Source organism: Prosopis cineraria, unplaced genomic scaffold (genome assembly GCF_029017545.1).
Source record: "Prosopis cineraria cultivar Desert tree isolate PC_DT_omini unplaced genomic scaffold, ASM2901754v1 PC9, whole genome shotgun sequence".
In the NCBI taxonomy this organism is placed as follows: domain Eukaryota; kingdom Viridiplantae; phylum Streptophyta; class Magnoliopsida; order Fabales; family Fabaceae; genus Prosopis; species Prosopis cineraria.
This window is the reverse complement of record NW_026555340.1, coordinates 18809431-18837107: the sequence shown is the minus strand read 5'-3', so window position 1 is coordinate 18837107 and position 27677 is coordinate 18809431. Positions and strand designations below refer to the sequence as shown.

At 27.2% G+C, this 27677-nt stretch overlaps 1 protein-coding gene across 1 annotated transcript; it reads left to right on the top strand.

Moving 5' to 3' along the window:
- The first annotated feature begins 11087 nt into the window (after positions 1–11087).
- Positions 11088–16232, top strand: LOC129321030 (uncharacterized). The gene is made up of 11 exons (XM_054966760.1): positions 11088–11684; positions 11851–12029; positions 12225–12447; positions 12588–12729; positions 12806–13006; positions 13158–13289; positions 13398–13526; positions 14040–14452; positions 14637–14853; positions 14955–15145; positions 15897–16232. The coding sequence occupies exons 1-11, from the start codon at positions 11323–11325 to the stop codon at positions 16075–16077; spliced, it is 2370 nt and encodes a 789-aa protein (XP_054822735.1). The 5' UTR covers positions 11088–11322; the 3' UTR covers positions 16078–16232.
- Positions 16233–27677: the final 11445 nt, after the last annotated feature.

Genomic DNA, 27677 nt, shown 5'->3' with positions numbered 1-27677 from the left:
TACTTGCTAGTTTGAATGGTACTTCGGTAGTTTCAAGTACATATATTATGTGTATTTGATTTTTAATTTGTTAAAAGTTTATTTGATAAAAGTAAAAGTTTGTTATTGTAATAAAATTTATATTTGAATATATTTTTTAAAGTCAATTTGGTAAATTAAAAGTTGTTTAGATTAAAAATGATTTGTACTTTTAAAATATGTTTTGAATATACAATAACAAAAATGATATTGATTTATAATTATTTGTAATTTTTGTTATATAAAATAATATATTAGAATTTTTTTACCAAATAATATATTTCTAATATAATATAATAAATATATTTAAAAATGTGAAAAAAAATTAAAATAACATAAATTTATTATGTTAATAATAAAAATAAAAATAAAATATGTAATTTAATATGTTGGAAAAAATTATGTAATAAATAGGTCAACATTTATAATATAGAATAGTTATATAATTAATGGTTTGATCTATAATATATAATTTAATCTCTAATTAAATTGTAAATTTTATCCATCTTTTTATTAGAAGTTACACTTAAAATTTTACTTGAAATTTGTGATAAAAATTCATGCTTGTTAATATTATCACAGAGATGACAAGATACTGATTAGCTTGTATTATTCTGTTTTTTTTATTTCTGTCCCTTGGTGCTTTTTGTCTTGATGGGGAAAAAAATGAATCCAGTCCTTTTTTTAATTTATTTGTTCAAAGACCATGACAATTAGACAATTTTGACATTGTCAAAAATCAATTTTTGTTTGTTTTTTGTTTCAATTAACATTGACACTTTCTTACAGAGATTTGTCATATCTGTTAGATTTTTTTTTTTTTGTGTAAATTACCTATATTACAAGAGATAAGCATATGAATATACAAATGAACAGAACAGACTGACGAGCAAGACGTTAAATAAATTTAATTTCTGTTCATTCTTCTGTTCCAATTAAAAAAAAAAACAGTAGGGCAACTGTTTCAAATTGTTTTGATAATAATTGTCATGCAGATTAATATAAGCATCTCCTAAGAAAACAATCAAGACAAATAAGGTTATTGATTGAACAATCTAAAGGATACGAGAGATTTGAAATTCTAGAATTAGTCACGTTAAAATCCTACTAAAAATAAATATAAGAAAAAATTATGAATAAGTTCTACTTGAAAGACTTTTTTTATAAATAAGGGAGAATGATAAAGAGGTTTTTACTTAGATCTCCAAATGTCAATCTCTAAGAATTTGTAAATTCGGTTTTAACATAGTTGAAGAATAAATAAATTTATTTTTTTTATTAAAATTTGAAATATAAGTTGCAAATTCATTACAACAAAATCATAAAATTGAAAACAGAACTTACAAATTTTTAGAGTTTGATACTTAAAATTTAAGTTGAATTAATTGATCCTTTTAAACATTTTTGTCATTCTCCCTATAAATAAATCTCGTGAATTTATGAAAATATTTTCAAAATTTTTGAAACTTGGTTGTACCCACAAACCTATAAAAATGTCAACCAAATTAAAGGGGAAATGAAAAATTGAAAATAAAAGAAATGAATCTCTCTCTTTATATGTGTGTGTGTATATATATTGGTTAGTTATTACTCTAATACTCTTAATTCTTCGGCCAAACCTTATGGCCATAGACATTGAATAGAAACCTGAATTAGACTGACCGTACCAGTAACCTAGTGATCCGATCACCTAGTTGGTTTGGTCAAGGAGCTAAACTAGAATTTTATTAACCCGAAATGATTTGAGATTGATTACTTAATCAAACCCATTCAGTTTGACAAAAATATTAAAAAATGCAATTAATAATTTATCATGTATTTTATATTAAAAATAATTTTTTTAAAAAAAGACGTAATATAATATAATAGAAACGAGAGGGAATATTTAAGAAGGAGAAGCGGATTAATTAAGATACAAATGGTAATGTAGCTGCCCATATAGGCCGGATTGGGATATAAATCAAGTCATAAATGCAGTTACTCACTCATATTTTGCTTACTTCAATTAAACAGATTTGGCACAAAATCTCGATATTCTCAAAAAGTAATGCTTTGCTCGCCTTTTCCGAGCTCTCTTCCACACGAAAAAGTACCATTTTTTTATACTTCTTCCATCTTAAATTATAAAATATTTTTAAATAAAATTTTACATATTAATAAATTTATTAAATATATTTAATAATTTTATTTTTTTAAAATAAAAATATAAACTTTTAAAAATATTTATCATTTAATATATTAAAAAAAAGAGACAAAAATTAATTATAGAGAAAGGAAGGATAATATAAAAATTGACACATTTAATGAAATCTTAATCTATTCAAAGTCTCTTATATTTTGAGGCAGAAAAATTCCTTTAAAAGTATCTTATAATTTAAGATGGAGGTAGCATAAAATTAAACAGAGTTGTCGCACTCAAATCGTGCCCTTTTTAGGTGAGAGAAGGTTGATAAATATAAAAAAAATAAGATTCACTAATAAAGTTTTTAGAAAATCTTGAAAAATTTTATAATAAAAAGAATGATATGTGAAAAAGATTCTAGAATCAATTGTATATGGAAAAGGTGTTAGGTATCCTACGACACCCATTCATAAGAATGGTTACCTTAAATTAATTGTGTGAAATTAATTAATATTTTAATAATATCTTAATTATCATTTAATCACATGCAAAAATGAAGATTAAAAAGATAAAGAAAAATAAATTATTTATTTATTATTTAGGTTTTTTTAATTTTTTATTAATTTATTTTATGAAGGGAATGTTATTTTGTGTTATATAATTATATTTATTTTTAAATAAAAAATTTCATGAGGAAGAACTTTTGGGTAAAAGGAAAATAACCAGTATTGAAACTTGCAGCGATTTAGTATCACTTACATTTCACTGTTTGACACTCTAAGTATACACGGTAATTTAGTATCACTCATGGCAAACCCTAAAGAAATTTTTTAAGTGAATTTTCTATAAAATAATTTAATTATGAAATTTTCATATAAAATTTGATGCCTTAGTGTCATTCAAAGTATCTTATTTGAGATTTTTAGAAATCTATGGTAACTTAGTATCACTCAGGGTATATCCTAAAAAAATTGCCAATAATTTTATTATTATTATTATTTTGCCACTTAGTGTCATTCATAATATTTTGTTTGATATTTTAAAGGATCCATAGTGATTTAATATCACTGATGATATAATTTAAAATGTGCTAAAATTTTATTATTTTTAATAATGCACAAGAGAGAAAAATTTAATTAGTCTTGAAACTTGTGGTGATTTAATATCACTCATAATCCACTGATTGATGCTTTAAGTGCATATGATGATTTGATATCACTCATGACAAATTTTAAAGAAATTTTTAAAATAAAATTCCTATAACCCTATAAAATAATTTAATGATGAACTTTTTAGTATAAAAATTGATAATTGTTATGACTTGGTGCCACTCATGGTATTTTATTTCTATTAATCTACAGTGATTTAGTATCATTCATGGATCCTAAAAATAAACCGATAAATTTTGATATTTTCTAGAATTTGACACTTGATATTTATAATGATTTAGTATTACTCATTCCATTAATATATCAAATACCTAAGATAATTTAACATCACTCCTAGATCTTCTTTTTTTTAAAAAAAATATAAAAAGGTTATAGGAATATTTTTCTATCAAGACCCCCTTTAAAAAATGCATGCAATTTCAATGAATAAAACAAAACTAGAAGTGTCAATTCAAAGCCCAAGATTCGGTGCCATCATCTCACGCAGAAATTAATAATCATGATTATCCATTCATCACAGACCATTTGCCACGAACACATGATGCATATGAACCATATTAATAAACAAAATAGATAAAAGGATGTGAAATTTGAGGATGTGGACAAGGCATAATCGTTTTGAATTCAACAAGTGGATCACATTGTGAATTAGTATAAGAGCCACGAGGTATTTATATTATATCAGCATGAAAATTTACTGTACCAATCACTAGTAGTAGCAACTTAAAATGGTAAATAATTATATGAACCCTAAAACACGAACCTCATATTGCTATCATGCATAGCAAGGACAAGAGTGACAAGAAACCTATGAGTACATCATCAAACACGCACCTAAGGTCAGAGGATAAAAAGAATTACTTACTTTTTAAAACTTCACTTTTATGCTCTGCCTTTTTAAAAAAACTTCTCTCTCTTCATCCTTCTTCTTTTCTCTTTGCTATTTCTTTTACTACTAACTAAAGTTTTTTCTCTCATTAATAACCTAATCAATTATAATCACGTCAAATCATTGATAATTTTCATTTGACTTTTGCCTTAATTATTTGAATCAATTATAATATTTAATTTGATAGGACCATAATTGTGAGGATTTAGAGGTCATGAAAAAAGAAAAAAATTCTTTTAAATGATGAAGATGTTATTTTATTTTCTTAATATTTTTTTATAAAATCCTATTTTCCTTATTTATTTAATTTAGTCAATTTTATTGGTTTTTTATTTACTTTTAATTTACATCTGAAAGCCTAAATAAAATATGGTGCTCACAACAATAACTTGTAAATAATAGGGAAAATCATATAGTCCCACATAAGAAAATTTCTTATCAAAAGATCTCATAAAATTCACAAAATACTTTCAAATCTCAAATTTTGTGTATTTATAACTTGTCTAAGGGAACAATTGAGCAATGATTATTTAACTTATAAAGAAAAATAACAACTTAAATAACAAATTATAAATGGCCATTGACCAATTGCCAATACCTTTAATTAAGTTGTAAATGCATAGAACTTGAAACTTGGGGGTATTTTGTAATTTTATGGAATCTCTTAATAATAAATCCTCTTTTGTAAGTCCTGGATGTAATTTTCTCTAAATAGTATGATTTTTTTATACATGTATTTGTTATCTTATACTATTTCTATTCAAATTGTACTCGTTCAAAAATATAAAATATTTTTGTAAGGTGAGATGTTCAAAATTATATGGTATTTTGAGTTTTTCAAGATATAACTAATGAAGTTTTTTTTTTCAAAAATATCTTTTAATCAGGGGTGTAATTAATAATACTTTCTAATTGAGATATACTATTAAATAGAGATAAATATTAAAAGAATATATAATTGTAAAGATAATTAATTAATTTAATAAGGGTGTAATTCAATCAAAAACACTTGCACTATTGAATGAAAGGACTAAGCTATTTTTTTTTTCAACTAAGCTTAGACCAAAATATAAGACACTTATTTTTTAAAATTATTTTTTCTAAATTTATCGTTGTATTAATTAATGCTGTGTATAGGAAATATAACATTACTAAACATTTTTTCTTACTCTTCATGATAAAAAGGGCTAAGGACAAACAGAAAAGAAATATGTCATTTTTCATGGAAATAATAAAATAACTATTTTTATTGATATGCAAAATATGGTTGAAAATGTCTTGTAATTTAGTTTGGAGGGAGTATTATCGAGCTAAATTTAACTTTTATTGAGCTCAATTAAAAATAATTTTGTTAACATATTTTCTTAATCTATCTAATTTAATCTTTTAATCTTATATAAGGAAAATTAAATATATTCTACTTTACTAAACTAATGTTAATATATTTTTTAAATTTTATATTAATAATTAATAACTCATTGTCAAGCATAAAAATTTATAGTATTTTGCAATATTCTCAAATTATGATTTCTGGGATTTATTTCAAATTATGTACAGTTTAAACAAACAAACAAAAAAAACAGACACACGCATAAGATGAAGATACATTTGCAAGCAAGGGTGCTCTTATAGTCTAGCATGAGCTAACCCGCACAACTCGTAGGTTTCTCGATTTTTTAATTCCTACTCAGTTTGGATTTTTTTCAAAATGATAGTACAAACGGTAAAGGAAAATATCAAAATGCTATACTGTAAAAATTATTTAAAAAAAAATACTACACCTAAAATCGTTCTTGCGCTGAACGATTTATAAACTTAACGACAACTTGAATGTTTTCTTCAATATATAGTGCCAAGTGTAACAAAATTTGTTCTTGGCAGGAACGATTTTTAAACAACCTTAGCACTTGTCGGTTGAAATGAATGATTTGTCTCGTAATTTAGTAATTATTTGAATGAAAATGATAAATAAATTGTTACTAATATGATTAAGGATATAAGGCATGTTAAATTAAAATTTTTTAATAATAAATAAATAACTATTAAGTTTTATGAAAATTAATACTAAATTATTAAGTTATATGAATAGGATGTGAAAATTAATCTACCTCATAAATAGTGACTTCCGGTACCATATCTTGTTCTCCTTCTCATATGCTATTGCCATGGTTGTTGTTGTTTGTTCCTCTTATCTTGAGTTTCAAGTGTTTTATTTATATGTATAGTTGGTGTATTTAAATAAATCAAAGGTGATTCAACTAAAGAAATTGACCGTTGAGGGTTCATTTGATGGTCTATCATATTCAAAAATAGAAGTGTTGTATTCAATTGAAATTAGTGTGGGATCATCAAGTAAAGATATAAATGATTTAAATTGAATAGAAATGGGTGAGTTGAGAGGGGATAATAATGATGGTGGCATGTAATGAGACCAAATTGAGTAAGATTAGGAGATGTGAAAGAAGGTGATGATAATGATAATGCTGACGTGTAATGAGATTGACTAAATTTTTAAGGCTTTTATTCCCCTAAATTTTGATTTTCAATTAATGGGTAAGTAAATGAGTAGCTACCACATCACTTGCTTGGTCTATCTTAAGAAATTTGTGGACGAGGCAACTCAACTTTTAATGGAGCAAGCTAAGAGTTCATATTAAATTGTTGTTCTATCATCACAAGTAAAATATTGTGTTGGTCTTTAGCAAGGGTGGAAAGAGGGGGACTAGTAAGGGCCATGGCCCTCCTAACTTTTTAATTTTTTCTTAATAAAATATAAGGATTATATATTTTTAACTTCCATAAGTTATCACATTATAGAAGTTATGAAATACTAGGTTAAATTTTCATTTTAATTCTATATGTAATTTTTTGCATATGTATAGAACAATTATTTTAATAGTTTGAAAATATAGTTGTCATAAAATCTACTCATTTTCAACAAGACAATGTTATACATGCTATACATACTCACTTTTAGATTTTCTTAAGCATTGCAACATAAATCTCAAGATATATTGAATGATATGTGATTGATATCTATCATAAAATCACTGATCCAAAAGGTAAGAGATTTGGTGAAGATGTTCCTTTTTTAAAAATAATCAAGATATTAAAATTTATGATATCAATGGTTTTTACTCCGATATAATTTTATCTCATTGACATTAAGATTTTATGACAATTGAGCAATATTAATGTGTTGATATATTTTTTTACTAAAATTTCCAATTGAAAAAAATTAAATAGTAAATTCAATAAGCAAGTAATATAGCTTATTAAATTGAATAAAAATTTAAATTTTAATGATGTATTTAAATCATTTAATGCTCATAGAGATGATGAAATTTTTACTAATTTAATGATAATTATATTGAGAAGAAAATTGCTAAAACATTTATAATAAACATATAACTAATGATTTTTATTAAAATTGATAGCAAAACTTAATATATAAATATATATATATATATATATATTGTTATACATGTGTAAAATTAAATATAAATATATATATATATATGTTAAAATATTTATATTATGTTGGTGATATATATATATATATATTTTTTTAATTATCATATATACTTTGTCATCCCGGCCCTTCTGAACCAAAATTCCTGTCTTCGCCCTGGTCTTTAGCAACCTTATCTCAATAATCAATGCAATGAGCATTCTAAATAAGAATTAATCGTTAGCTTATATAACTCCTCTGCTATGTAAGCCTAAAATGAACAATAAGATATTGGATTATAATACTTTTTTACAAAGAAAAAGGATGGTACTAGTGGAAGAAAGTGAAAAACTTACCGCATACCGAGTATCACAACTAATATGTTAGATTTATCATTGAGTATGTCTCAAATACCATTGCATATATTCATATGTTCTATCAAACTCATTGAGTGCTGAAGGAGTGTTAACTATAGTAAAGGCTTATCTATCTAATGCTTGAATGAATCACAAGGAAAAACAAAGTAAGAAAAGAAAGTAGAAATTCTCACAGTTAGTTAATATTAAATAAAATTTCAAGTCAATAAAAAAAGCATAAATTGATCATGCAATGAATGATTTCATTTTTTATTGAATAAAAATAATTTTCAACTATAAAATTATCCTTGTCCTGAACAAGTTCTTCACAACCATAAAACTCATTTTCAGTTTGAAAGATTTTTAGTATACTATTTGAGTAAATACTTTTCACTATGAAGCATTTTGGATAATTTCTTTTGCTGTTTATAGTATATTGGTAAAAAAGCCTTGCTCATCTTGAGCAACCACAATTTATGGTCAGTTTGGTTTCTATTTTAAAAAGTGGTTTTATGTTTTTAAAACAAAAAATTAAAAAAAACTTATTTTGAATAAAAGCTTTTGATCTAATTGTTTTCAAAACTATTCTCATTCTTTTTTTGAAAAAATAGAAATATCTTAAACTGTTTTCACTTTGTTTTTCTTGTTTTAAATTGTATTACATTTAATTATTAAAACTACAGTTACGTTAACCAATAATTACATAAGTTACCATCATTAGTGATCATTACTATCAATTGATTTTTTAATAGGTAAAGATGCATTTTTGTTTTTAAAGTATTTTTTGAGAAGCATCCAATATTTTAAATTATTAGTAAAAGCAATTTGGCTATAAAGTAATTAAAACGAAACATTTTTGCTCTTACTGTTAAATTCCCTAATAGTAAACGTTAGAGTCTTAGTTAGCATTTTTTAATAGTCAACATTGGTAATTTGATGGCAAGGGGAAAAATACTTCATTCTAATTATTTTAAGGGTAAACTTGCTCTAATCAATAATTTAAGGTATCGGATGCTCCTTAAAGAATTGTTCAAAGGCAAAAATTAGAGCCAATAATTTAGGTAAAATGAGCTTATTTAGTTCAGCTAAAAATACCTAAACTTATAAAAAAACTCATATAGTCAGACCAAACTCTAACACCATTAGGTTTAGGGCTTAATCAAATTGGCCGAAATACTTGAAACTTTTTAAAATTATTTTTTCTCAATGATTTTAATTTTTAACCTAAAAATTAAAATTTTTCAAACAATATAAATACAATAGCACTCTAAAATACAAGATAAATCATAAAAATTACATCAGTGTTTGGCAACCTATTTTAAAAACGGTTTTTTATTCTCCAAAAAAAAAATTGTTTGGTAACGTGATTTCAAAAAATATTTTGGAGAATAAAAAAATAAAATATTATTTTAAATAACAAAAAAATGAAAATAATTTTTAAACATTTTGAGATTATTGTTTTGAAAAATAAGAAAAAATTAAAAAAATTCTATTTTTTATTCTCAAAACATGTTTTATAAAATATCAATTTTTAGGATAATAAAATAAAAACAGTTTTAAATAAGGTTGATGTTTCTTTTGCACAATTCTTTTAGGTTGTGTTTGGATAAGTGAATTTAAGTTGAAAATTTAGATTTACAATCTCATATGTGAAATTTCACATTTAAAATTTATAAATACTGAATTCTTTATTTGGATGATATAAAAAATTTAAAATTATAATATTAAAATTTTTTGTTTTGATCTAAAGTAAAATTTTAAATATTAAATTCTATATTTAAATTTGAAAGAAACTTGAAAGATTAGTTAAACTCAACGATTCAAATCACTAACTTCTAACGGGATTAGAGAAACAAAGTTGACTGGGACTATGACATTAGTGATGATCGGGACGAGACCTTTGACTTCCATCGAGACCGGACCATCATAATGAAGGGGACAGAACGACCGACTTTCATTGAGACCAGACTAGTGGCAACAATAAGGGATGGATTGCTGACTTCCACCTTCCATTGAGATCGGACCGATGGTGACGATGTGGACTAGAAGGCCGACTTCCACTGGAATCAGACATATGGCCATGATAAGGACCAAATGGCTGACTTCCACAGGACCAGACCGATGTTGACGATAGGAACAGGATGACCAGCTTTCATCGAGATTGAACATATGGCTACAATGAGCACCAGATAGATGACTGCCACCGAGATTGAACCGACGATGATGATGGGCACCGAACGGCCGTCCTCCACTAGGATCAGATTGAGGTTAACAACAAGGACTAGACAATCAACTTCCATCAAGATTGAACTAACATCGATGACAAGGACAGCATGATGACTTCCACTAGGATCAGACCAACGTTGATGATGGGGATCGGATGACTGACTTTCACCGACATTGGATTGGATCGATAGAGACCAGACTGAAGGGACGACGATGGAAGGCAATTGTCTGGTCCTCGCTTGGTGGAACTTGGACTTTTGGTCCTTATCATTGCCATAGGTATAGTTCAGGTAGAAGCCAACCGTTCAATCCATGTTGCTGTCGTCGGTCCTGTGTTTGAGGAAGTCAGTCGTCTAGTCCCCGTCATCGTTGTCGGTCTGATGCTGGGGGAAGTCGACTTGTCATCATCATTGTCGGTCCAATCTTGGTGGAAGTCGGCCATCCGATCCCTGTCCTCACCTTCTATTTGGTCTCAGCAGAAGTCAGCCATCCCTTCTCAGTCAATGGTGGTAGTTTGTTTCTGTCAACTTTAGTGGTTCACTCCAATTGACAGGTCAATCAAGCCTTTAGGCATTTGGGTCAAATTACAAAAAAGTTTGAGTTAGGATTTAAAATAATAGGGGTTTAAAAATGATTTCAAATTATAAAGAGATTAAGGGAGAACTTGAATTTGAATTTAGATCAAATTTAAATCCATATATTTTTAATTATTCAAGTAATAGATTTGATTTAAATCTAAATTTAAATTTAAATTCATGTGTATCAAAATATAACATTATTTTATTTTTTATTTTTGAGCAAAGTTTCTTTTGCACAGTTCACAAGCCCTCAAGTAGGCGTCAATTTGTTTTGCAAGCCAGAAGCCGCATAGAAACAAGAAAGTGATCTTATTCTACATATAGGAAGGAGGAATGGGGTATTAGGGATTTGGGAATTGATGATGAATTTGGCGGCAAAGGAGAAAAAAGAAGAAGGACGAAGGCGGACCAAAGACGATTCACGATGAAAGAAGAACGGAGTTTGCTGTTTTCCCGTTTGCCAAGCAGAGAAGACAGTCGCCGTTGCTGAAGAAGAGAGAAGGAACGCCAACCATGCGCCAGTTTCTCCGATTGGGTAGTGTCAGTAGACAGTGCCGCCATCGCTACTGTCACCTTCGACACTATAAGATGCCTAAGCCAGCGTCTCCACCGTCACCACCGACGCCTCCAAAGCCTCCAAAGAAGCCTCAGAAATTTGAGTTCCATGGGATTACGTGGGAGGACCCGTATAGTTGGATGTCCAATCTTAATGACAAGGTGGCCATGCGCCATATGGACGTTTACATGGAGCAAGAGGAGAAATACACGGAGGCAATCATGTCTGAGACTGAGCGCCTCCAGAGTAAGCTCCAATCCGAGATGGCACCTCGAATGGCCTTTGAACTTTCTACTCCTCCACTTCGCTGGGGCGCTTGGTACGTCTCTCGCTCGGATTATTCTCCGAAATGTCCTGCTTTTTATTCTTGAAGAGAATAAAATTAGCAAACCGAACAAGTTTCCCCCCATTTTTGCTTACAACTTCAGAGTGTAAGCATTTCTTCTCCTCTTTCTGCTATTTGAAGTAGATGTTCGTATGTTCAGGTTGTATTATCGACGTGCTGAAGAAGGAAAGCAGTACCCGGTACTGTGTAGAAGGTTGGTGAGCTTGAACGAGGAATTCATATCAAATAAATCTCCTTCAGCGGGATTCGATTTTGCGTCAGGGAAGAGAATTGAGCAGAAGCTTCTTGACTACAATCAAGAAGCAGAGAGATTTGGCGGTATTACCAATCTTTCTTAATTCTTTTCTTTGTACAGTTATCTTAGTGCAATGAAGGTGGGACTTCTTCAGTCGTATATAATTACTCTAATAACAAGGAAGGAGTTGGATTGCTTTTTAATACGAAAGAGAAAGAACCTCTGGTTAAGTAAATGGTGTTGTCCTAAATGCTTTTGTTTTTTCCTTTCTTGTTTAGGTTATGCTTATGAAGAATTGTCGGAAATTTCACCAAATCATCAATTTCTTGCATACACTATGTATGATAAAGACAATGACTACTTTAAGCTATCTGTGAGAAATTTAAATTCTGGTTCATTATGTAGCAAGCCTCAAGCAGATCGAGTTTCAAATTTGGCATGGGCAAAAGATGGGCAGGCGTTGCTTTATGTTGTAACTGATCACAGGAAGAGACCCTACCGGTTGTTAAATTGCTCATTTTATTGATTTCTTTGTGCCCTCAAGCATTAGAAGAATAAAGAACCCTTTGGTTTTTGGTTGTATATGATTATCAGCACTGAAATTTTTGTAACTTCTCCTTATCCCAAACTCCACTGTATAGGATCTACTGCAGTATGATTGGATCAACTGATGAGGATGTTTTGCTTCTGGAAGAATCGGATGAAGGTGTTCACATTAATATAAGGCAGACAAAAGATTTTCGTTTTGTGACTGTAAATACATTCTCTATAATGTCTTCGAAGGTACCATATTGTAGAATCTGACAAGCCAAGATCCTTTTCAAATCCCAATCATTTAGTAATTGTGACCATATTTTAGGTCTTTCTGATAAATGCAGCTGATCCATTGTCGGGCATGACTTTAGTTTGGGAGTGCGATGCTCTAGCTCACTGCATAATAGAGCATCATCAAGGTTACCTTTATTTATTTACAGATTCTCCAAAAGGCAGCAAATCAGTGGATAATCACTATCTACTTTGTAGTTCAGTGAATGATTCTTCAAATCCAAGAAAATGGGAGGTAAGTTGAAGCATTGGTTAGTTATCCGTAATGTAAGACTCTTATCTTGTGGTAGTTACAATTCTACTTGACTTGTTTATATATATATATATATATATCTTTTACTTGATTTTGATAATCAAATTCACGTAACATGTTTTATAAGCTGCAGGAAGTATTTGTTGATGACCAAAATTTGATTGTGGAGGATGTTGATTTTTGTGATAAATACCTAGTACTCATTACAAGGGAAGGGCGGAAGTTTCAGCTTTGTTCTGTAAGCTTGCCACTGCCCTTTGGGAAGGTAATGAAAGAGCATTCTAATGTCTTTGCTTTAGCAGATGAAACTTTTGTTGCGTGTATGCTTTATCATCTTATGTAGTGTTTCCTTTTGGCCTCTTTTTGTGAACAGGGGGCTATTAAACTGAGGGAACTGGACCTACAGTATTTGTCTCTTCCAAAACATGTTTGTCAAATTTCACCTGGACCTAATTATGACTACTATTCATCAGTGATGCGCTTTGTAATATCATCACCTGTGGTATGTGATGAATTATGTTTTTAATGATTTTGGAGATGGTCTCTTGACTTGCTTTTGTGGACAATTATATATTTCCACATATTATATGAATTATTAATGGCCACTGAATATGGAATTAAGATGATTGAGATGTCTTGATATTTAATCGTTATTGATCTGTCATGGAGTATCACTTAATGCTGCAAACACTGAGTAAAAGTTCAATTATTTCATAATAATATTGGTGGATCTCTTTCTCTTCATGTTGATTTGCTTACATCTTTACACCTTTTCATTTTGCTTCCAAAGTTTGCTCTGTGTACTACTATTGTCCTTGTTAAGTATTCCTTATTCATACCAATTTATATTGTGCCTATTGTTACAATATTTGCCCGACGTGAGATACGATTGTGAGACACTTATAGTCATTTACTCTGGCCTTCATTGATCATTTTACAGTCACAACCAGCAACTTTGATTGAAAAAACCCATCTTCAAATTCCAATTTATTTACCATATCGAGCATTTTTACAGATGCCTGATGCCGTGGTTGATTATGACCTGACAACTGGTTGTTGGAACATCATTCAACAGCAGAATCTGCTTCAGGAAAGAACACAAATACTGTATGGTATGAAATCTGCAACCATGAACCGGGACTCCTCATACCCTAAGCGTTCGAATTCTTTGAATGCTAATGTACAAGATGACCTCCTATGGAATAGTCTCTCTGAGTTTTATGCTTGTGAACAATATGATGTCCCTTCACTTGATGGGGTCATGGTTCCTTTGACTATTGTTTTTGCACGTGACAATAAGAACAAGAATAAAAAGCCTGGGTTACTGCATGGACACGGAGCTTATGGTGAGTTGCTTGATAAACGGTGGCATGGTGAATTGAAAAGCCTCCTAGATCGTGGTTGGATCATTGCTTATGCTGATGTTAGGTAAGCCCTTGGTAAAATGGTAGCATGCTCTGCCCCTTGTATGAAAATTCTTAAAATTATTGTACTTGTTATCAAATATAATTGCGTTTTTGTTTCTGAATATCTGCAAATTTTTTGTATGAATTTTTATTTTTCCCTGAAGTTTATTCTCTAGCCTATTGTAATTTTTGCTATCATGGTTTAGAGGTGGTGGTGGTTGCGGCAAGAAATGGCATCATGATGGAAGACGTACAAAGAAACTTAATTCAATCAATGATTATATCTCTTGTGCCAAGTTTCTGATTGAAAGAGATATAGTGGATGAAGATAAATTGGCAGGTTGGGGATATAGTGCCGGAGGCCTTTTGGTTGCTTCAGCTATCAACCGTTGTCCAGATTTATTTCGCGCTGCAATCTTGAAGGTTTCCTAGAATCTCTGCACTCTTTGGCTTTGGAGTTTATATTTATTTGCTTTAGATCTTATTGATTCTCATTTCCTTCTTTCTTCTGGTTTCTACTTTAGGTACCATTCTTAGATGCGACCAACACTCTTCTATATCCTCTGTTACCACTTTTGCCTGTTGACTATGAAGAATTTGGCTACCCTGGGGACCTTGATGATTTTCTTGCCATTCGGGATTATTCTCCTTATGACAATATTCAGAAGGATGTTGTTTATCCAGCTGTATTAGTGACCTCTTCTTTCAATACACGGTAATATCCTCATGATAATTATTTTTTTCCCAAGTTACTGAAAATTAAACTGGTTATTAAACCGATTGAAGTTTGGTTTAAAAGTTAATGGTTAAAACCGTAGTCGAACTATTATCAAATCAATTATAAATAAAGTATTTTATGAAATCAATCAAGACACTAGTTTAATAGTTTTCCGATTTAATCGGGTGGATTAACCCTAATTTCCATACTACTCTAGTCCTAGTTATATGACAAGGAGAATATCTATTTTGATCCTATTCATAGGATACCTCAATAATTATTGTATGCATTTTTTACCCTTTTACTCTGTTAAATGTTGGGAAGGTTATTTAAATGTTACAGTATTTGATTTTTAAAGTATGTATATTTAATAGGGGTAAAGTTGAAAACTTGTTGAATTTTTAGATAGGGTTAATGAGATATAAGATTTTTCTTTGTTCTAGTGAAAATACTAAAAAATGATTTATAAATATGATTTTTCCTGCCATAGCTGGATTATGTTCGGGGGCGGCCTTAGAGATGAGCGCCAAAAGTAACGAGTGTTTTTCCTTGTTTATAATGTTTCCAATTAAAACTTAAGAATGCTTGAGTCATTTTATATTTTCCGTTAGCTGGATTCAATCAATAATTCTGTTGGCATTGTTAACATTACTATGCGTGGGCTTCACCTCTGAGCATATCAACGTTTTCATCACTTGTCTCCCCTTTGTTCATAACCGCATATTTACAGCTGATATTGTCCTTTCAGATTCGGAGTCTGGGAAGCAGCAAAATGGGTTGCACGAGTCCGTGATGTAACCATTCAGGACCCAAAAAGACCAATACTGTTAAATTTGACGGCAGATATAGTAGAGGAAAACCGTTATCTGCAGAGCAAGGAGTCAGCATTAGAAGCTGCATTTCTGATTAAGACGATAGAATCTTGTTAGAATTAAAGACATGAATTATTTGCTTGTTTAGACTTTAGATATTCCATTTAAGCTTTCTTGGGGACGACGCAGTTTCCATGTTTCACTCAGTGGCTTATTATTCTGACTTCTGAGTGCCTTCATTACGATCAAAACGGGAGATAATGTTGACAGTTCTTCGAGCTTAACAGTTGAGTTCAAAAAAAAAAAAAAATAGTTGAGTTCATAATAAATTTTGGCATGTAATAGAAATATTTACTCTTTTCATTTAAAAATATAAGATATTTTTTGATGAGTTGGGTATTAAAAAATGTGAGACATTTTTAATCTATTGAGGTATAATTATCATCTTTTTTTTAAAGTGTCCTTATTGATGATGATTTTATATTTATTGCAGGGTGTTTAATAAGGATAAATATAAAAAGATAAGGTTAGTTGAAAATAGTTTACTGAGGGATGAGATTTGATTAAAAATATTTTACATTTTTAAATGGAGGAAGTAGATATTTTCATAAAATCATGATTTTGTCCTGTAACTTGATTAAACTTGGTATCTACTTAGTTGGGTATATTTTTGTGAAATCATAAATTGATTAGTTTATGTATCTGAACATGCACTACATGGACCTTTCTTTTATTATTTTTTTTGGAGTTTCATTCCCAGTGAAAATTTTGACCTTAAATCACAATATAAATAAATATGTGCATAATATGAAAATTTTAATAAATCACACAATATGTAGTATAACTCATTGTTTAAATATTATGAAATATATGAGGCTTGTTCTAATCTTTTTTTATAAAAATAACTATGCACAAAAATCATGAGGAGATAAATGGAGTTTAATCATCGGAGAATGATAGCTTAGTTCCAGGATGCCAATTTAATAATAGTGAGGTCCCTAATAATTTTTTTAGAAAAATCAATTGCATATCAAGCACGTTCTCAATTTGAAATTAAAAATTATAATTATAACTGTTTGAATAAATATTTATAAATTATTTTTTAAAATTTAATGAACATCTAATTGTCATTAAATTAACATTTTAGAACTTAGTTATCAGCTGTTTATGTGGTTGATAATTTGGACAGAAAATTAGCAAGTAATTTAATTGATATAATAAGTAACTTGACAAGTAATGTAAGAATTGATAAAGCAAGTCTTGCGAAGTTTCTAGAGGTAACAAGTAACATCATAAATAAAAGTCTAATATTAATTTCATTTTAGTCCCCAAATTTTGTAATGAATTTTTAAAATTGTTTGGGCTTGATTTATAAATACTTCACATGGTTGTCCTTTTATGAAATTCTTATTAGGATATATGAAAAAGAATATATTTTCATAAAAAATAAATAAAATTTCACCTCATCATCGTACATGGGTCCTACTGATTAATTCAATATGTGACCCACATCATCAACAGACAAGACTTGTTCAACTCCTGCAAATGAAATAAAAAAAGTTCCATGCGCGCCGAAAAATTTTACTTCCTAGAGGTATTTTTTATTTGAGCTTAATAATAAATATTAAATAATTCAATTAATTTTGGCGTGCATTTATTATTGAAAATTTCTATAATTTTGTCAAAACTAAAAAAATATGTATTAAAATTATTCTCTACGATGCCCTGATGGAACAGTTTAATTGTTGCACTATTGGATGCCCGATCAACCTAAACCTTAAATCATTAATAAGAGCAAATACGTTAGATCAGTGCTGGGAATTCTGGAAGAATTAAATGTGGAATTATCAGATCAGTTTGAATAAAAACAAATTATTTAATAGGTAAAAATTTAGTGATTAATTCATCTATCATTTTTAAAATTAAATTAATATTTTGAAAACAATTATAACAAACAATATTGCTACATGACTACTTGATAGTTGAATCGTAGGAGAATAAAACATTTCAATGAAATTGCATGACAAAAATAAGTTATATATATATATATATATATTCAACATATATAAATAAGTTTTTTTAACCAGTACTTAAATAAATAAGTTGAATATGCACAGGTGGAATTAGTCCATTCATTGGTTATTTGAAAATGTAATCATTATTTAAAAAAAAAAAGTGTCCCTAATAAATAAATTACTTTATACTCATTTTAAAATAAATTAAGTTTTTTTAACCAGTACTTAAATAAATAAGTTGAATATGCACAGGTGGAATTAGTCCATTCATTGGTTATTTGAATCAGTTCATTCAATTCAGAACACTTAATATGTATGTTGCATCACATATCAAATAAGAGAGTTAATCTCGATTAATTATTTTTATATTTTTTATTAAAATAAAAGTATATAATTAAAATGTCAAGATAAGATATTATTCCATCCGTTAAAAAAGATAAGATATTTTTAGTATTTTAAAATATAATCATTACTTTTTTTAAAAAAAGTGTCCCTAATAAATAAATTACTTTATACTCACTTTAAAATAAAACACCCTATTAAATAAGAATAAATTAAAAAAATTATTTAATTTAAAGATAAATAACTACTTTATTAAATTTGAAATTTAATTAAAAAGGTCTTATATTTTTTAATAGAAGGAGTATGAATTGTTTCCTAAAGTTTAATAATAAAGACTAAATTGATTTTAAAAAAACTAAATTAAAATTTTTTAAATTACAAAAGACATAATAATTAATTTATAAATTATCATCAAGATACAAATAAAGGTGCCAAAATTATTAACCTTTACTCATTAAAAAAATTGAAAAAAAAGGACAAACAAAGAACCAAGAATCTTACCCACAGCAATCCCAAAAGTGGTATCGGTGAACAGGAAACAAGAAAGAACCACCATTTCCTATGAAGGGCTGTCACTATTAAATTGCTTTATGTATCTGGCCAAAAAAATAAAATAATTGCTTTATGTCATTATCACTCATCATCTCTCAATTTATTTTTTATTTACATTTATTTTAGTTGAACTAAGGAAATAATTGCTGCGTGCAACTACAACCACTTTTGTTGCCATTGACACAAACAAATAGAAACCCCCATTTTTAATCACAAGACTTTATTATGAAGGTCTTGTCCATATCAGCACCAAGAAAAATTACGGGGGAAAGAGATTTCACCATGTAAATAAAATTAAAAAAATGTACATCTCCAAATATTAAGTTATGGATTACAAAAAAGAAAAAAAACTATTCTGGACAATAAATTATTTTTGAGTGAAAGAGCACACTGATGCTTGAACTTCAGGCCTGAGAGGGTCTGAAACCCTAAACACATTTTTATATAATATTTATTTTTAATTTTTAAAAATAATATAATCTGATTCTTGTCGTTAAAAAAAATTTACTTTGACAATTAATTTATAAGCAAATGGTAGAAAAGGATCTAAAAAATAACAAAAAATGACCAATAAAAAATTCGTTGTTCTTTTTTGTAATTTTTAAGTTATTTACTGTAATTTTCATCCTTTTTATAACTTTTAATGTCATTTTTCTTAATTTTTTGGTCAATAAGTCCCATATGCTCCCAAATCTATAATTGGACCAATTTGCTCATTTACCCATTATTTTTTTATTTTAGGATGTTGAACTTAAATATTTTTATTTGAAATTTTAAAGGATATAGAAAACCTAAAAAAGTATATGTATTTTTTTGGCCAAGACTAAAAACTGTATTGATAAATGTAAGAAGTGTGTGTTATCAAAATGTAAGAAGAGTGAGCAAGCATAAGAACTATCTTAAAAATAAAAACTATTAAGTTTCAACTTTCAAGCCAATTAATTTTATTTGATTAAAATTGTCTTCAATTAAAAAAATAATACTTATTTTATTTAAAAATGTAAGGCATTTTTTAAAAAGTTACACGTTCAAAAATATAAGATATTTTTAGTCTTTTAAAGCATAATCATTACCTTTTTTTTAAAAGTGTTCCTATTGATAATGACTTTATACTTACTGTACGGTATTTAATAGGGCTAAATGTAAAAAGATAAAGTTAGTTTAAAAGTAGGTTACTTTATTAGGGGGTGAGGTTCGATTAAAAATGCTTTACATTTTTAAACGGGGGAAGTATTTTTTTTTTTTTGCCAAAACAAAATAAGACATTTATTTGGAATTATATTGGGTGCGCTGTAATAATATAGTATAGTTGTATATGCTTAATTTGAAGAATCTAAAGAGTGTGTGTGTATTGAAATTTTAATATGCAATTTGTCTTGAAAGAAGTAGAGTATACAATGTAAATAATCTTCTAATAATAAATTTTTAAGAAAATATAACAACTAGAGATTAAAAACCAAAATAAATTTAAATGATGTAGATTGAAATTTTCACATAAAAACAAAATAAATCTAAGTCATCCACATTAAATCTAAATGGTATAATTAACTGCAAAACAAGAGGACCATTATATTTATGTTTTGTTGCAGCAGAGGATCATAATTCTTACTTGGATTATTTTCATTTTTTTCCCTTCCGGAGTAATGTGTGGTGAAGGATAAAGACTAATAATCAATATTTAATATACAATACAAAGTTCATAGGAAACCACACTATGCATAATTCATAAATTCTTTGACTTTCTGTAAGTGTGAATCAATGTATGAGAGTCATAGTCTAATTATTATATAATGAACATAAAAAATAATAATATTATTTTATTCGATTCAAATGGAAATCGATGGCTAAAAAGAAAAAAAAATAAATCAACAACTAATAAGGAAAATAAATATAGATGGTGATGATGGGGGTAAGGTAGGCCAACCAATGAGAAAATTTAGAGGAATAAGGAAAAAGACAACAATATATTGACAATAACCTTTTTTATTAATTTTGGTGAAGTGGTTGCATAGTCTGTCTTCTCTTTTCTTTCAGTGGTCACCCCAACATGTCTTCACTTTTTATCATTGCTATTTTGCGGTGTGCTTTGAGGGTTTAGAATTTTGGTTGAATATTTCATAGTATAAATATTTAATTTTTTTAATTTTGAAAATTAACTACAATAATTTTTGACAAAAATATATGAAATTTATAAGGTGATAAGTTTTTTTAATACAATCACCTGACATTTATTATTACCGATGGTTCTTTGAATGTAATTTTTTTTATATAGGTAAATGTGCAAATTATTTTTAAATTATAAGTCCAAAAAAGCTTAGTATCTTAAACTTATTTTTTATATATTATCATCTTTTAAATTTTAAAAAATGTTACATTTTAATTCATGTCGTTAACAAAAGTTAACTTTAACTATTAGTATACCACAAAATAATAGAAAAGACATAAAATAACAAAAAAGACCCAAAAATTATGAACAATAATCCATAAAATTACAGAAAATTATCAAAAGAAATTTTTTATTTTTTAGGTCTTTTTAATTATTTTCTAATCAACTTACTATCAAAGTTAATTTTTATTAACTATAGTTATCAAATTATATTATTTTCAAAAATTGGAGGGAAATATTGTATAAAATAATAAGTTTAAGGTCTCATATATTTCTGAACTTATAAACTATACACTATATTTTAGCTATTCAAGACTTAATTTTTTTCTTTGTTTATAAAGGTTCCAAATTATGAATTGATTTAAATAATATCGAATTGTTTCCACTAAATCTAATCACTATTAGTTGAGTGATAGATCTTGCTTGAATGTATTAATGTTCAAAATCAAGCCAAGTCAAGTGAACCATTTGTGCATCCAAATTCATCAAAGCCAATTAAAAGCAATAGATAATAAATTAAATTTACCTGTTATGCACAAAAAATTAGCAAAAGTTAATATTATATTTATAAAGGAAAATTCAAAGGAAAAGACCTAACATAAAATTTGATGATCAAGTAAATCCAGAAATGAAACCACAGATACTCCAAAAATGAAGTTGAATCAAACAATTGATGCTCTCAAGGAAACTTTATTTTTATTTTTTTAAAATGTTGTCTTTAATTTTTTTTTGTCTGCCAAATAAGTTAATTATTTTTTTCCCTTGTAATTTCCTTCCATATCTCAATCATATTTGTTTTCTTCCATCGCAACAGAACCTTCAGAGATTTTCCTCATGTTACCATTTTTATTTTAATTTCTTCCTAGTTTGACCAAAATTAGATTCAGCGTATATACTATATATAGAACAAGAATATCAAAATATTATTGAAATGCTTACATTCCATAATCATATTACTATTTCATTATATTTCTACACAAATTTGTATGTATATTTTTACTGTGCATAAATAGCATTCTATTGAAGGCAATTATATTCAAGATACTATCATAGACTAAACATGAATATCTCTCACAACAAATATTTGAATCTTAATTTATCATATTGTGAAGAAATAGATTCAAACTCCATTAGTTGTACATCCTTTAATCATGTTATTTATATAATAATATGAAGATATATAGAAGGTGTGGAATTTTTCATCCTAAAATGAGGGGAAACAAAGTTTATGGCGATCTCTTGAATTGTGATAAACCTTTTTTATGAAAAAAAAAATTTAAATGAATTTAGTTTTGGGGGTTCATTAAGGCTTCATCATGCCTCCAAACTCAAAATATATTTATAAAAATACTTATAAATCACTTATTGATAAGATCTTTGCCTAGACAACAGGATTTAAACCCAAAATCTTGTAGGTTATGGATTATACTATTATTAACTTTTGTTGGTTGAATTTTGATCGTAAGCTTAAATAAAGGTTCTTATTGTTTTTTCACAAAGAAATCAATTCCTAGAGTTGTGATTAAAATTGATCAAAATATTTAGTATGATCAAACATATTTCACATACCAGCAACTTATTACTACCATATCAATGACACATCATTTCTAAAGATGTTGACTAAAGTTGAATAATTTTAAAGAACGGAGGTTATGTTGTTAGTTTAAAAATAAAAACATTCAATGAGAAAATTATATAAACAATATTGATGATGAACATTATGTTCTTCTTCTTCTTCTTCTTTTTAGCACAAGGAGTGTGCTTTTATTGACAATAAAAATTATATCTCCCAATATACTGAGGACAAAGAGTAAACTTATAAAGTGGCGCATTTATTTCAACAGAAATTTAGTTGTGTGACCAAAGCTTAACTGTTTAAGTGACCATCTATTTAGATTATTTATGCTTATTCTTCTAAGTGTTTTTTTTAATTTGAATAGATTTAAATTCCGAAGATTAACTTAACAATAAAACATCTGACTAATTCAGGCTATAAAATCATAGAAGTTTGATGGAATGTAATTAACTAATTATAGATTTAGAAAACGAGTCCTCATGATATAACTAGAAAAAATTAATTTTTACTTAAAATAACAATTGTCACTCTTTTATAATTATAATTAGTCTCTAACAAATAAATCCATGAATAAAAATGACGCCTGCTCACTCAAATTGGTAAAGGATATTTGGATGTGTGGCAAGGAAACAAACTGTTTTTCTTTTAAAAAAATATATTTATCTAACAGCTTTCAATATTATCATGTTAAGTTCAAATGTTGCAAGGCTGGAGGACATATTTGTGTTTTTAGCGTATAAAATAGAACAGAGCAAAACTAAAAACATTTTGTAGTTAAATAAATAATATTCTCAATAAAAAATAATAATGAAATCATATAATTAAATAATTAATTAAAGGGATAATGAAACTTTTAGTTTCTCAAATTTATTTCAATTATTAATATGGTTCCTTAAGTTTTTATTGATCTGGTCTTTTTTATTTTCTTAAATTATCATATTAGTCTTTTAAGTTTTAAAACATAAATTAACTCTTAAATTAATCTAATGTGTAAAGTAAGTTAATGATTTGGCATTATATGGAACTAAACAAGAATAAATTAGCTCTCAAATTAATTTATTTTTCATCCACATAGTCTCTTATGTTATATTTTTTTATTAGTCTCTCATGTTATATGTTGCTTTTTATTTTTAAAACTTTTTGAGCTTTTTTTACACAAATAATTATATCTCTTTTCTTTAATCTATGTAACTATCCTCAACATTCCATGATTTGTATTATTGCATTTTATTTAAATAGTAAAAATCAAATAAAAAATTAAGGTAAATTTTTCAGGGTCTAGGATCCCTTCTGTTTTATCAAAAAAATTAAGGTAAGTTTCAGTGACCAAATTAATAAAAATTAAATTTGATAAACTAAATTCATAATTAAGACAAAATTGAAAGGCAAAAAGGTTTTATTATTCCTTAATTAAAAATAATGTCCATGGCTTATAGTTTCAGTTACAGTGCCACCTCTCTTATTTAAAAAAAGCTCCGAATCCAAAATTAGTAGTAAAATATTTGCATTCACGTGTGAATCTTCCCTCCTTGAGAAAAATAATTGGGTTGGGATTAAAAATTTTAAAATAAAAATAAAAATAAAAATACTATCTTGTGAGGTCACGGACTGATATTATTATTATTATTATTATATATAAAGCGACTGATATTATTAAAAGTAAACGAAGAAAGATTTGACGTCTTATCTGCAACAAAACATATCCAAATGGCCCACTTTATTTATAGGCCAGTTTCACCGCTATTTAGTGCTTCCTTTGTGGAAAATGACACTCTTCAACTTCAAACTTCAATGTTTGTACCTTATTTATTTATTTTTCATAAAATTTTAATTAAAATGAAATATTTTATCAATTTATTAAAAATGAATCTATCTTATTGTTGAAAAAATATTTAAATTATATATATATGATATTTTAAAAATTAGGTACATTATTTCATGTATTACACAAATTATTTAATTTTGGGACTAGGAGGATTAATTATGTCAAGCAATTTATAGCCTTGTAGTCTAAAAACGTGTAGAATTAATTTATAGTCCGTGACTCCCCTTGATAGTGGAAGGTCATAAATTTGATCACATCGTTAGCTCATGCCATTGCATGTTTGATGTAATTAAAAAAATTTATTTGAAAATTATGAAAATGGCATCTTAATCATTTTGTGTAAAAATTTTAAAATTAATATTTTCATTGAAATAAAATATTTGAGTATTTCATAAATAGTATATTTGAGTGATTTAAATATATCAAACCCATGTCAAGTCAAATCATCAAACCCGTGTCAAAGATTAAACAAAAAAGCCTAAAACAACGTTGTATTCTGTGGAGAATCTCACGCCATCAAAATATAAAAATTTACATTTAAGATTTAATAAAATTTAAAAACACATTACAAGTTCAAGAGCCTTTCTTGTAAATTTTGTTATGGATAAAAAGATACATTTATTTTTATCTCAACAAAATATTCATGTATATACAATAAGATATTAACAATCATCAATACAATGTTTATAAATGTACGATACATCTGGTGAATATAATTTAAATTAAAATAAATGTACAAGTAAATAAATGATTAAATTAACAATACAATATTCATGAATACACTACGATATCCATCCATTCTAAATATAGTGAACATATATAGATTTGTAATATTAATTGCCATTCACAATTTTAACTTACAAATTGTTGTTAAATTTTTATTATTTTATGATGAAAAATTATGAATCTTAAAACAAAACTTACAAATCAAAGGTACAAAGTATTTATTCTAAGTTTTGAAATTTTTATTTTAATTAAAAAAAATTTAATTTTTTACGTTAATTTTTTAACAACAAAAAAATTTTTAAAAATTTTAAAAAAATTATAATATTTAAAGAGACTAAATCGTGACTATAATTATTTTCAAAGTCAACACAAGTTAGCCCAAAACAAAATTTTCTAATTTTTATCTTTTCATAAAGTTGAATGGCTTGTGCTGTTTTGGTCACACGCAAAAAAAAAAAAAAAACAAAACAAAAGAAAAAGAAAGAAAGAAAGAAAGAAGAGAATGGCTTGTGTTGTTACGTGTGATGCTCTGGGCGTGCACCCGTGTGCATCACAAACAAAAGGATATCAAATGTTAAAGTTAATCAAGGATTATAAATTTAATTAAATAATAAAATCGAAGATTCTCCCCTAAACTAAGCATGTTAAGCAACCAAGATCCTAAATCCTTAAATCATATATCCCATTTGAAATTAATTAAGATTGACACATCAGCACCTGGAAAAATAATAATATTGACACCTTAAATTCAATCTTTTAATTCAACCATGCCCCAACTGAGAAAGGGACCATGTGGTGCTGCTTTCGATTCAAATTATATGTCTACATACATACATATATGTAATAGTTAGTTAATATTCTAAAATAAAAAATAGTTAAAAGTTATTTATTTTGTGAAACATTAAAATATATACACTATAAGTTATTTTGAAATATTTTTCTATCATTTTCTGATCAACTACTAGTTAGAATTAATATTTGTTAGCTATAGAGGTCAAATTACACCGTTTTTAAATATTAAAAAAATGTTATATTAAAAATAAATTTATAATCTCATACGCTCATTGACATATAATTTAAGACCAATTTACTCTTTTATTATAAAATTTATTATGTAAAAGATTGATTAATATAATTAATTTTAATTGTAGTTGATTGTGTTGTATATAATGCTAGTGTTGATTGTTGCTATTGCGAAGCATGTGAGAGGATCTAAGTCCGTATGAATAGGTATGAATTAATTACTTGCATATTGATCATATTTGTCGAGAAAATAGAGCACAAATTTATTAAATATTGTGTTAAGATGTAAATTTTAACTTTTAAATAAAAAAATTTAATGATAATAGTTGAATTTTTGACTTTTTCACGAAAAATATTTCACATATTATTAACAAATGATCTTAATTCAAGTTATGATAGTTTATAAATAGGAGAAAACTCTTCAAGCATGATTTTTTTTATATAAGATTCAAACTAGAGACCATATTAAAGAAATACTCATTATAGTTCAAAATATAAGTATTTTTCTTCAGCTAATCTTAATTTAAAATATAACCAATCTAATGTATGTAAAAAAAATTCTCATTTTGTTCCTTATATGTATTAATCTAAATATTTGTGTAAATCTATTGCACACTCATTATAAAGTGAATTGATAATTAAAATTAGGGTAAAAATATAATAGATTTAAATCTAATATATGCCCAGTTACTTTTTTGCTTAATTAGCTGCATACTTGATCTTGTTTTCTCCTCTTAATCTGGTAATTAAATTTGGCAATGTTGATGAAAAGAAAGTGATTGTCCTTCAGGATGACTTTATTGGAATAAGGTTTCAGTACTTAGAGGATAAAAATAATATATAATTAATATTTGTAAATTTTGCAGGTGGGACCCCCCAAAAATGAATTTCTTAAACTACTCAAAGATTGAAACTTTTCCTCAAGTCACCCAAAACAAAAAGAAAGAACCCTGATAAAAATATAGCATTTGAATATTTAAAAGCTAATAACTAGCCCATGTTCCCAAAAGATTTAAAGTGAAAATGATGGGTATTTTTCTTTAATTTTTCAAAAGGTGAAAAAATTATAATAATTTCATTAATAGACATCATAAAAAGAAGTTCATTAAAGTGTCATCAATGTGGTAAAGCTCAAACATTGAAAAAATAAAGCCCCTAGTGTATTTAGTGACATTAACCTAATCCATTAGTCATGATTATGTCTCACTGATTGCAAACCCTTTGGCTTTTTGGCATCTTAATCATACATAAAACAACAAAAAATTATTTTTT

Bases quoted from the DNA above. Each gene is read 5' to 3' on its own strand.
- LOC129321030 (XM_054966760.1), top strand. From the start codon at position 11,323: ATGCGCCAGTTTCTCCGATTGGGTAGTGTCAGTAGACAGTGCCGCCAT. The intron at 12,730-12,805 runs GTACCATATTGT...ACCATATTTTAG, and splicing joins TCTCTATAATGTCTTCGAAG to GTCTTTCTGATAAATGCAGC. The intron at 15,146-15,896 runs GTAATATCCTCA...TTGTCCTTTCAG, and splicing joins ACCTCTTCTTTCAATACACG to ATTCGGAGTCTGGGAAGCAG.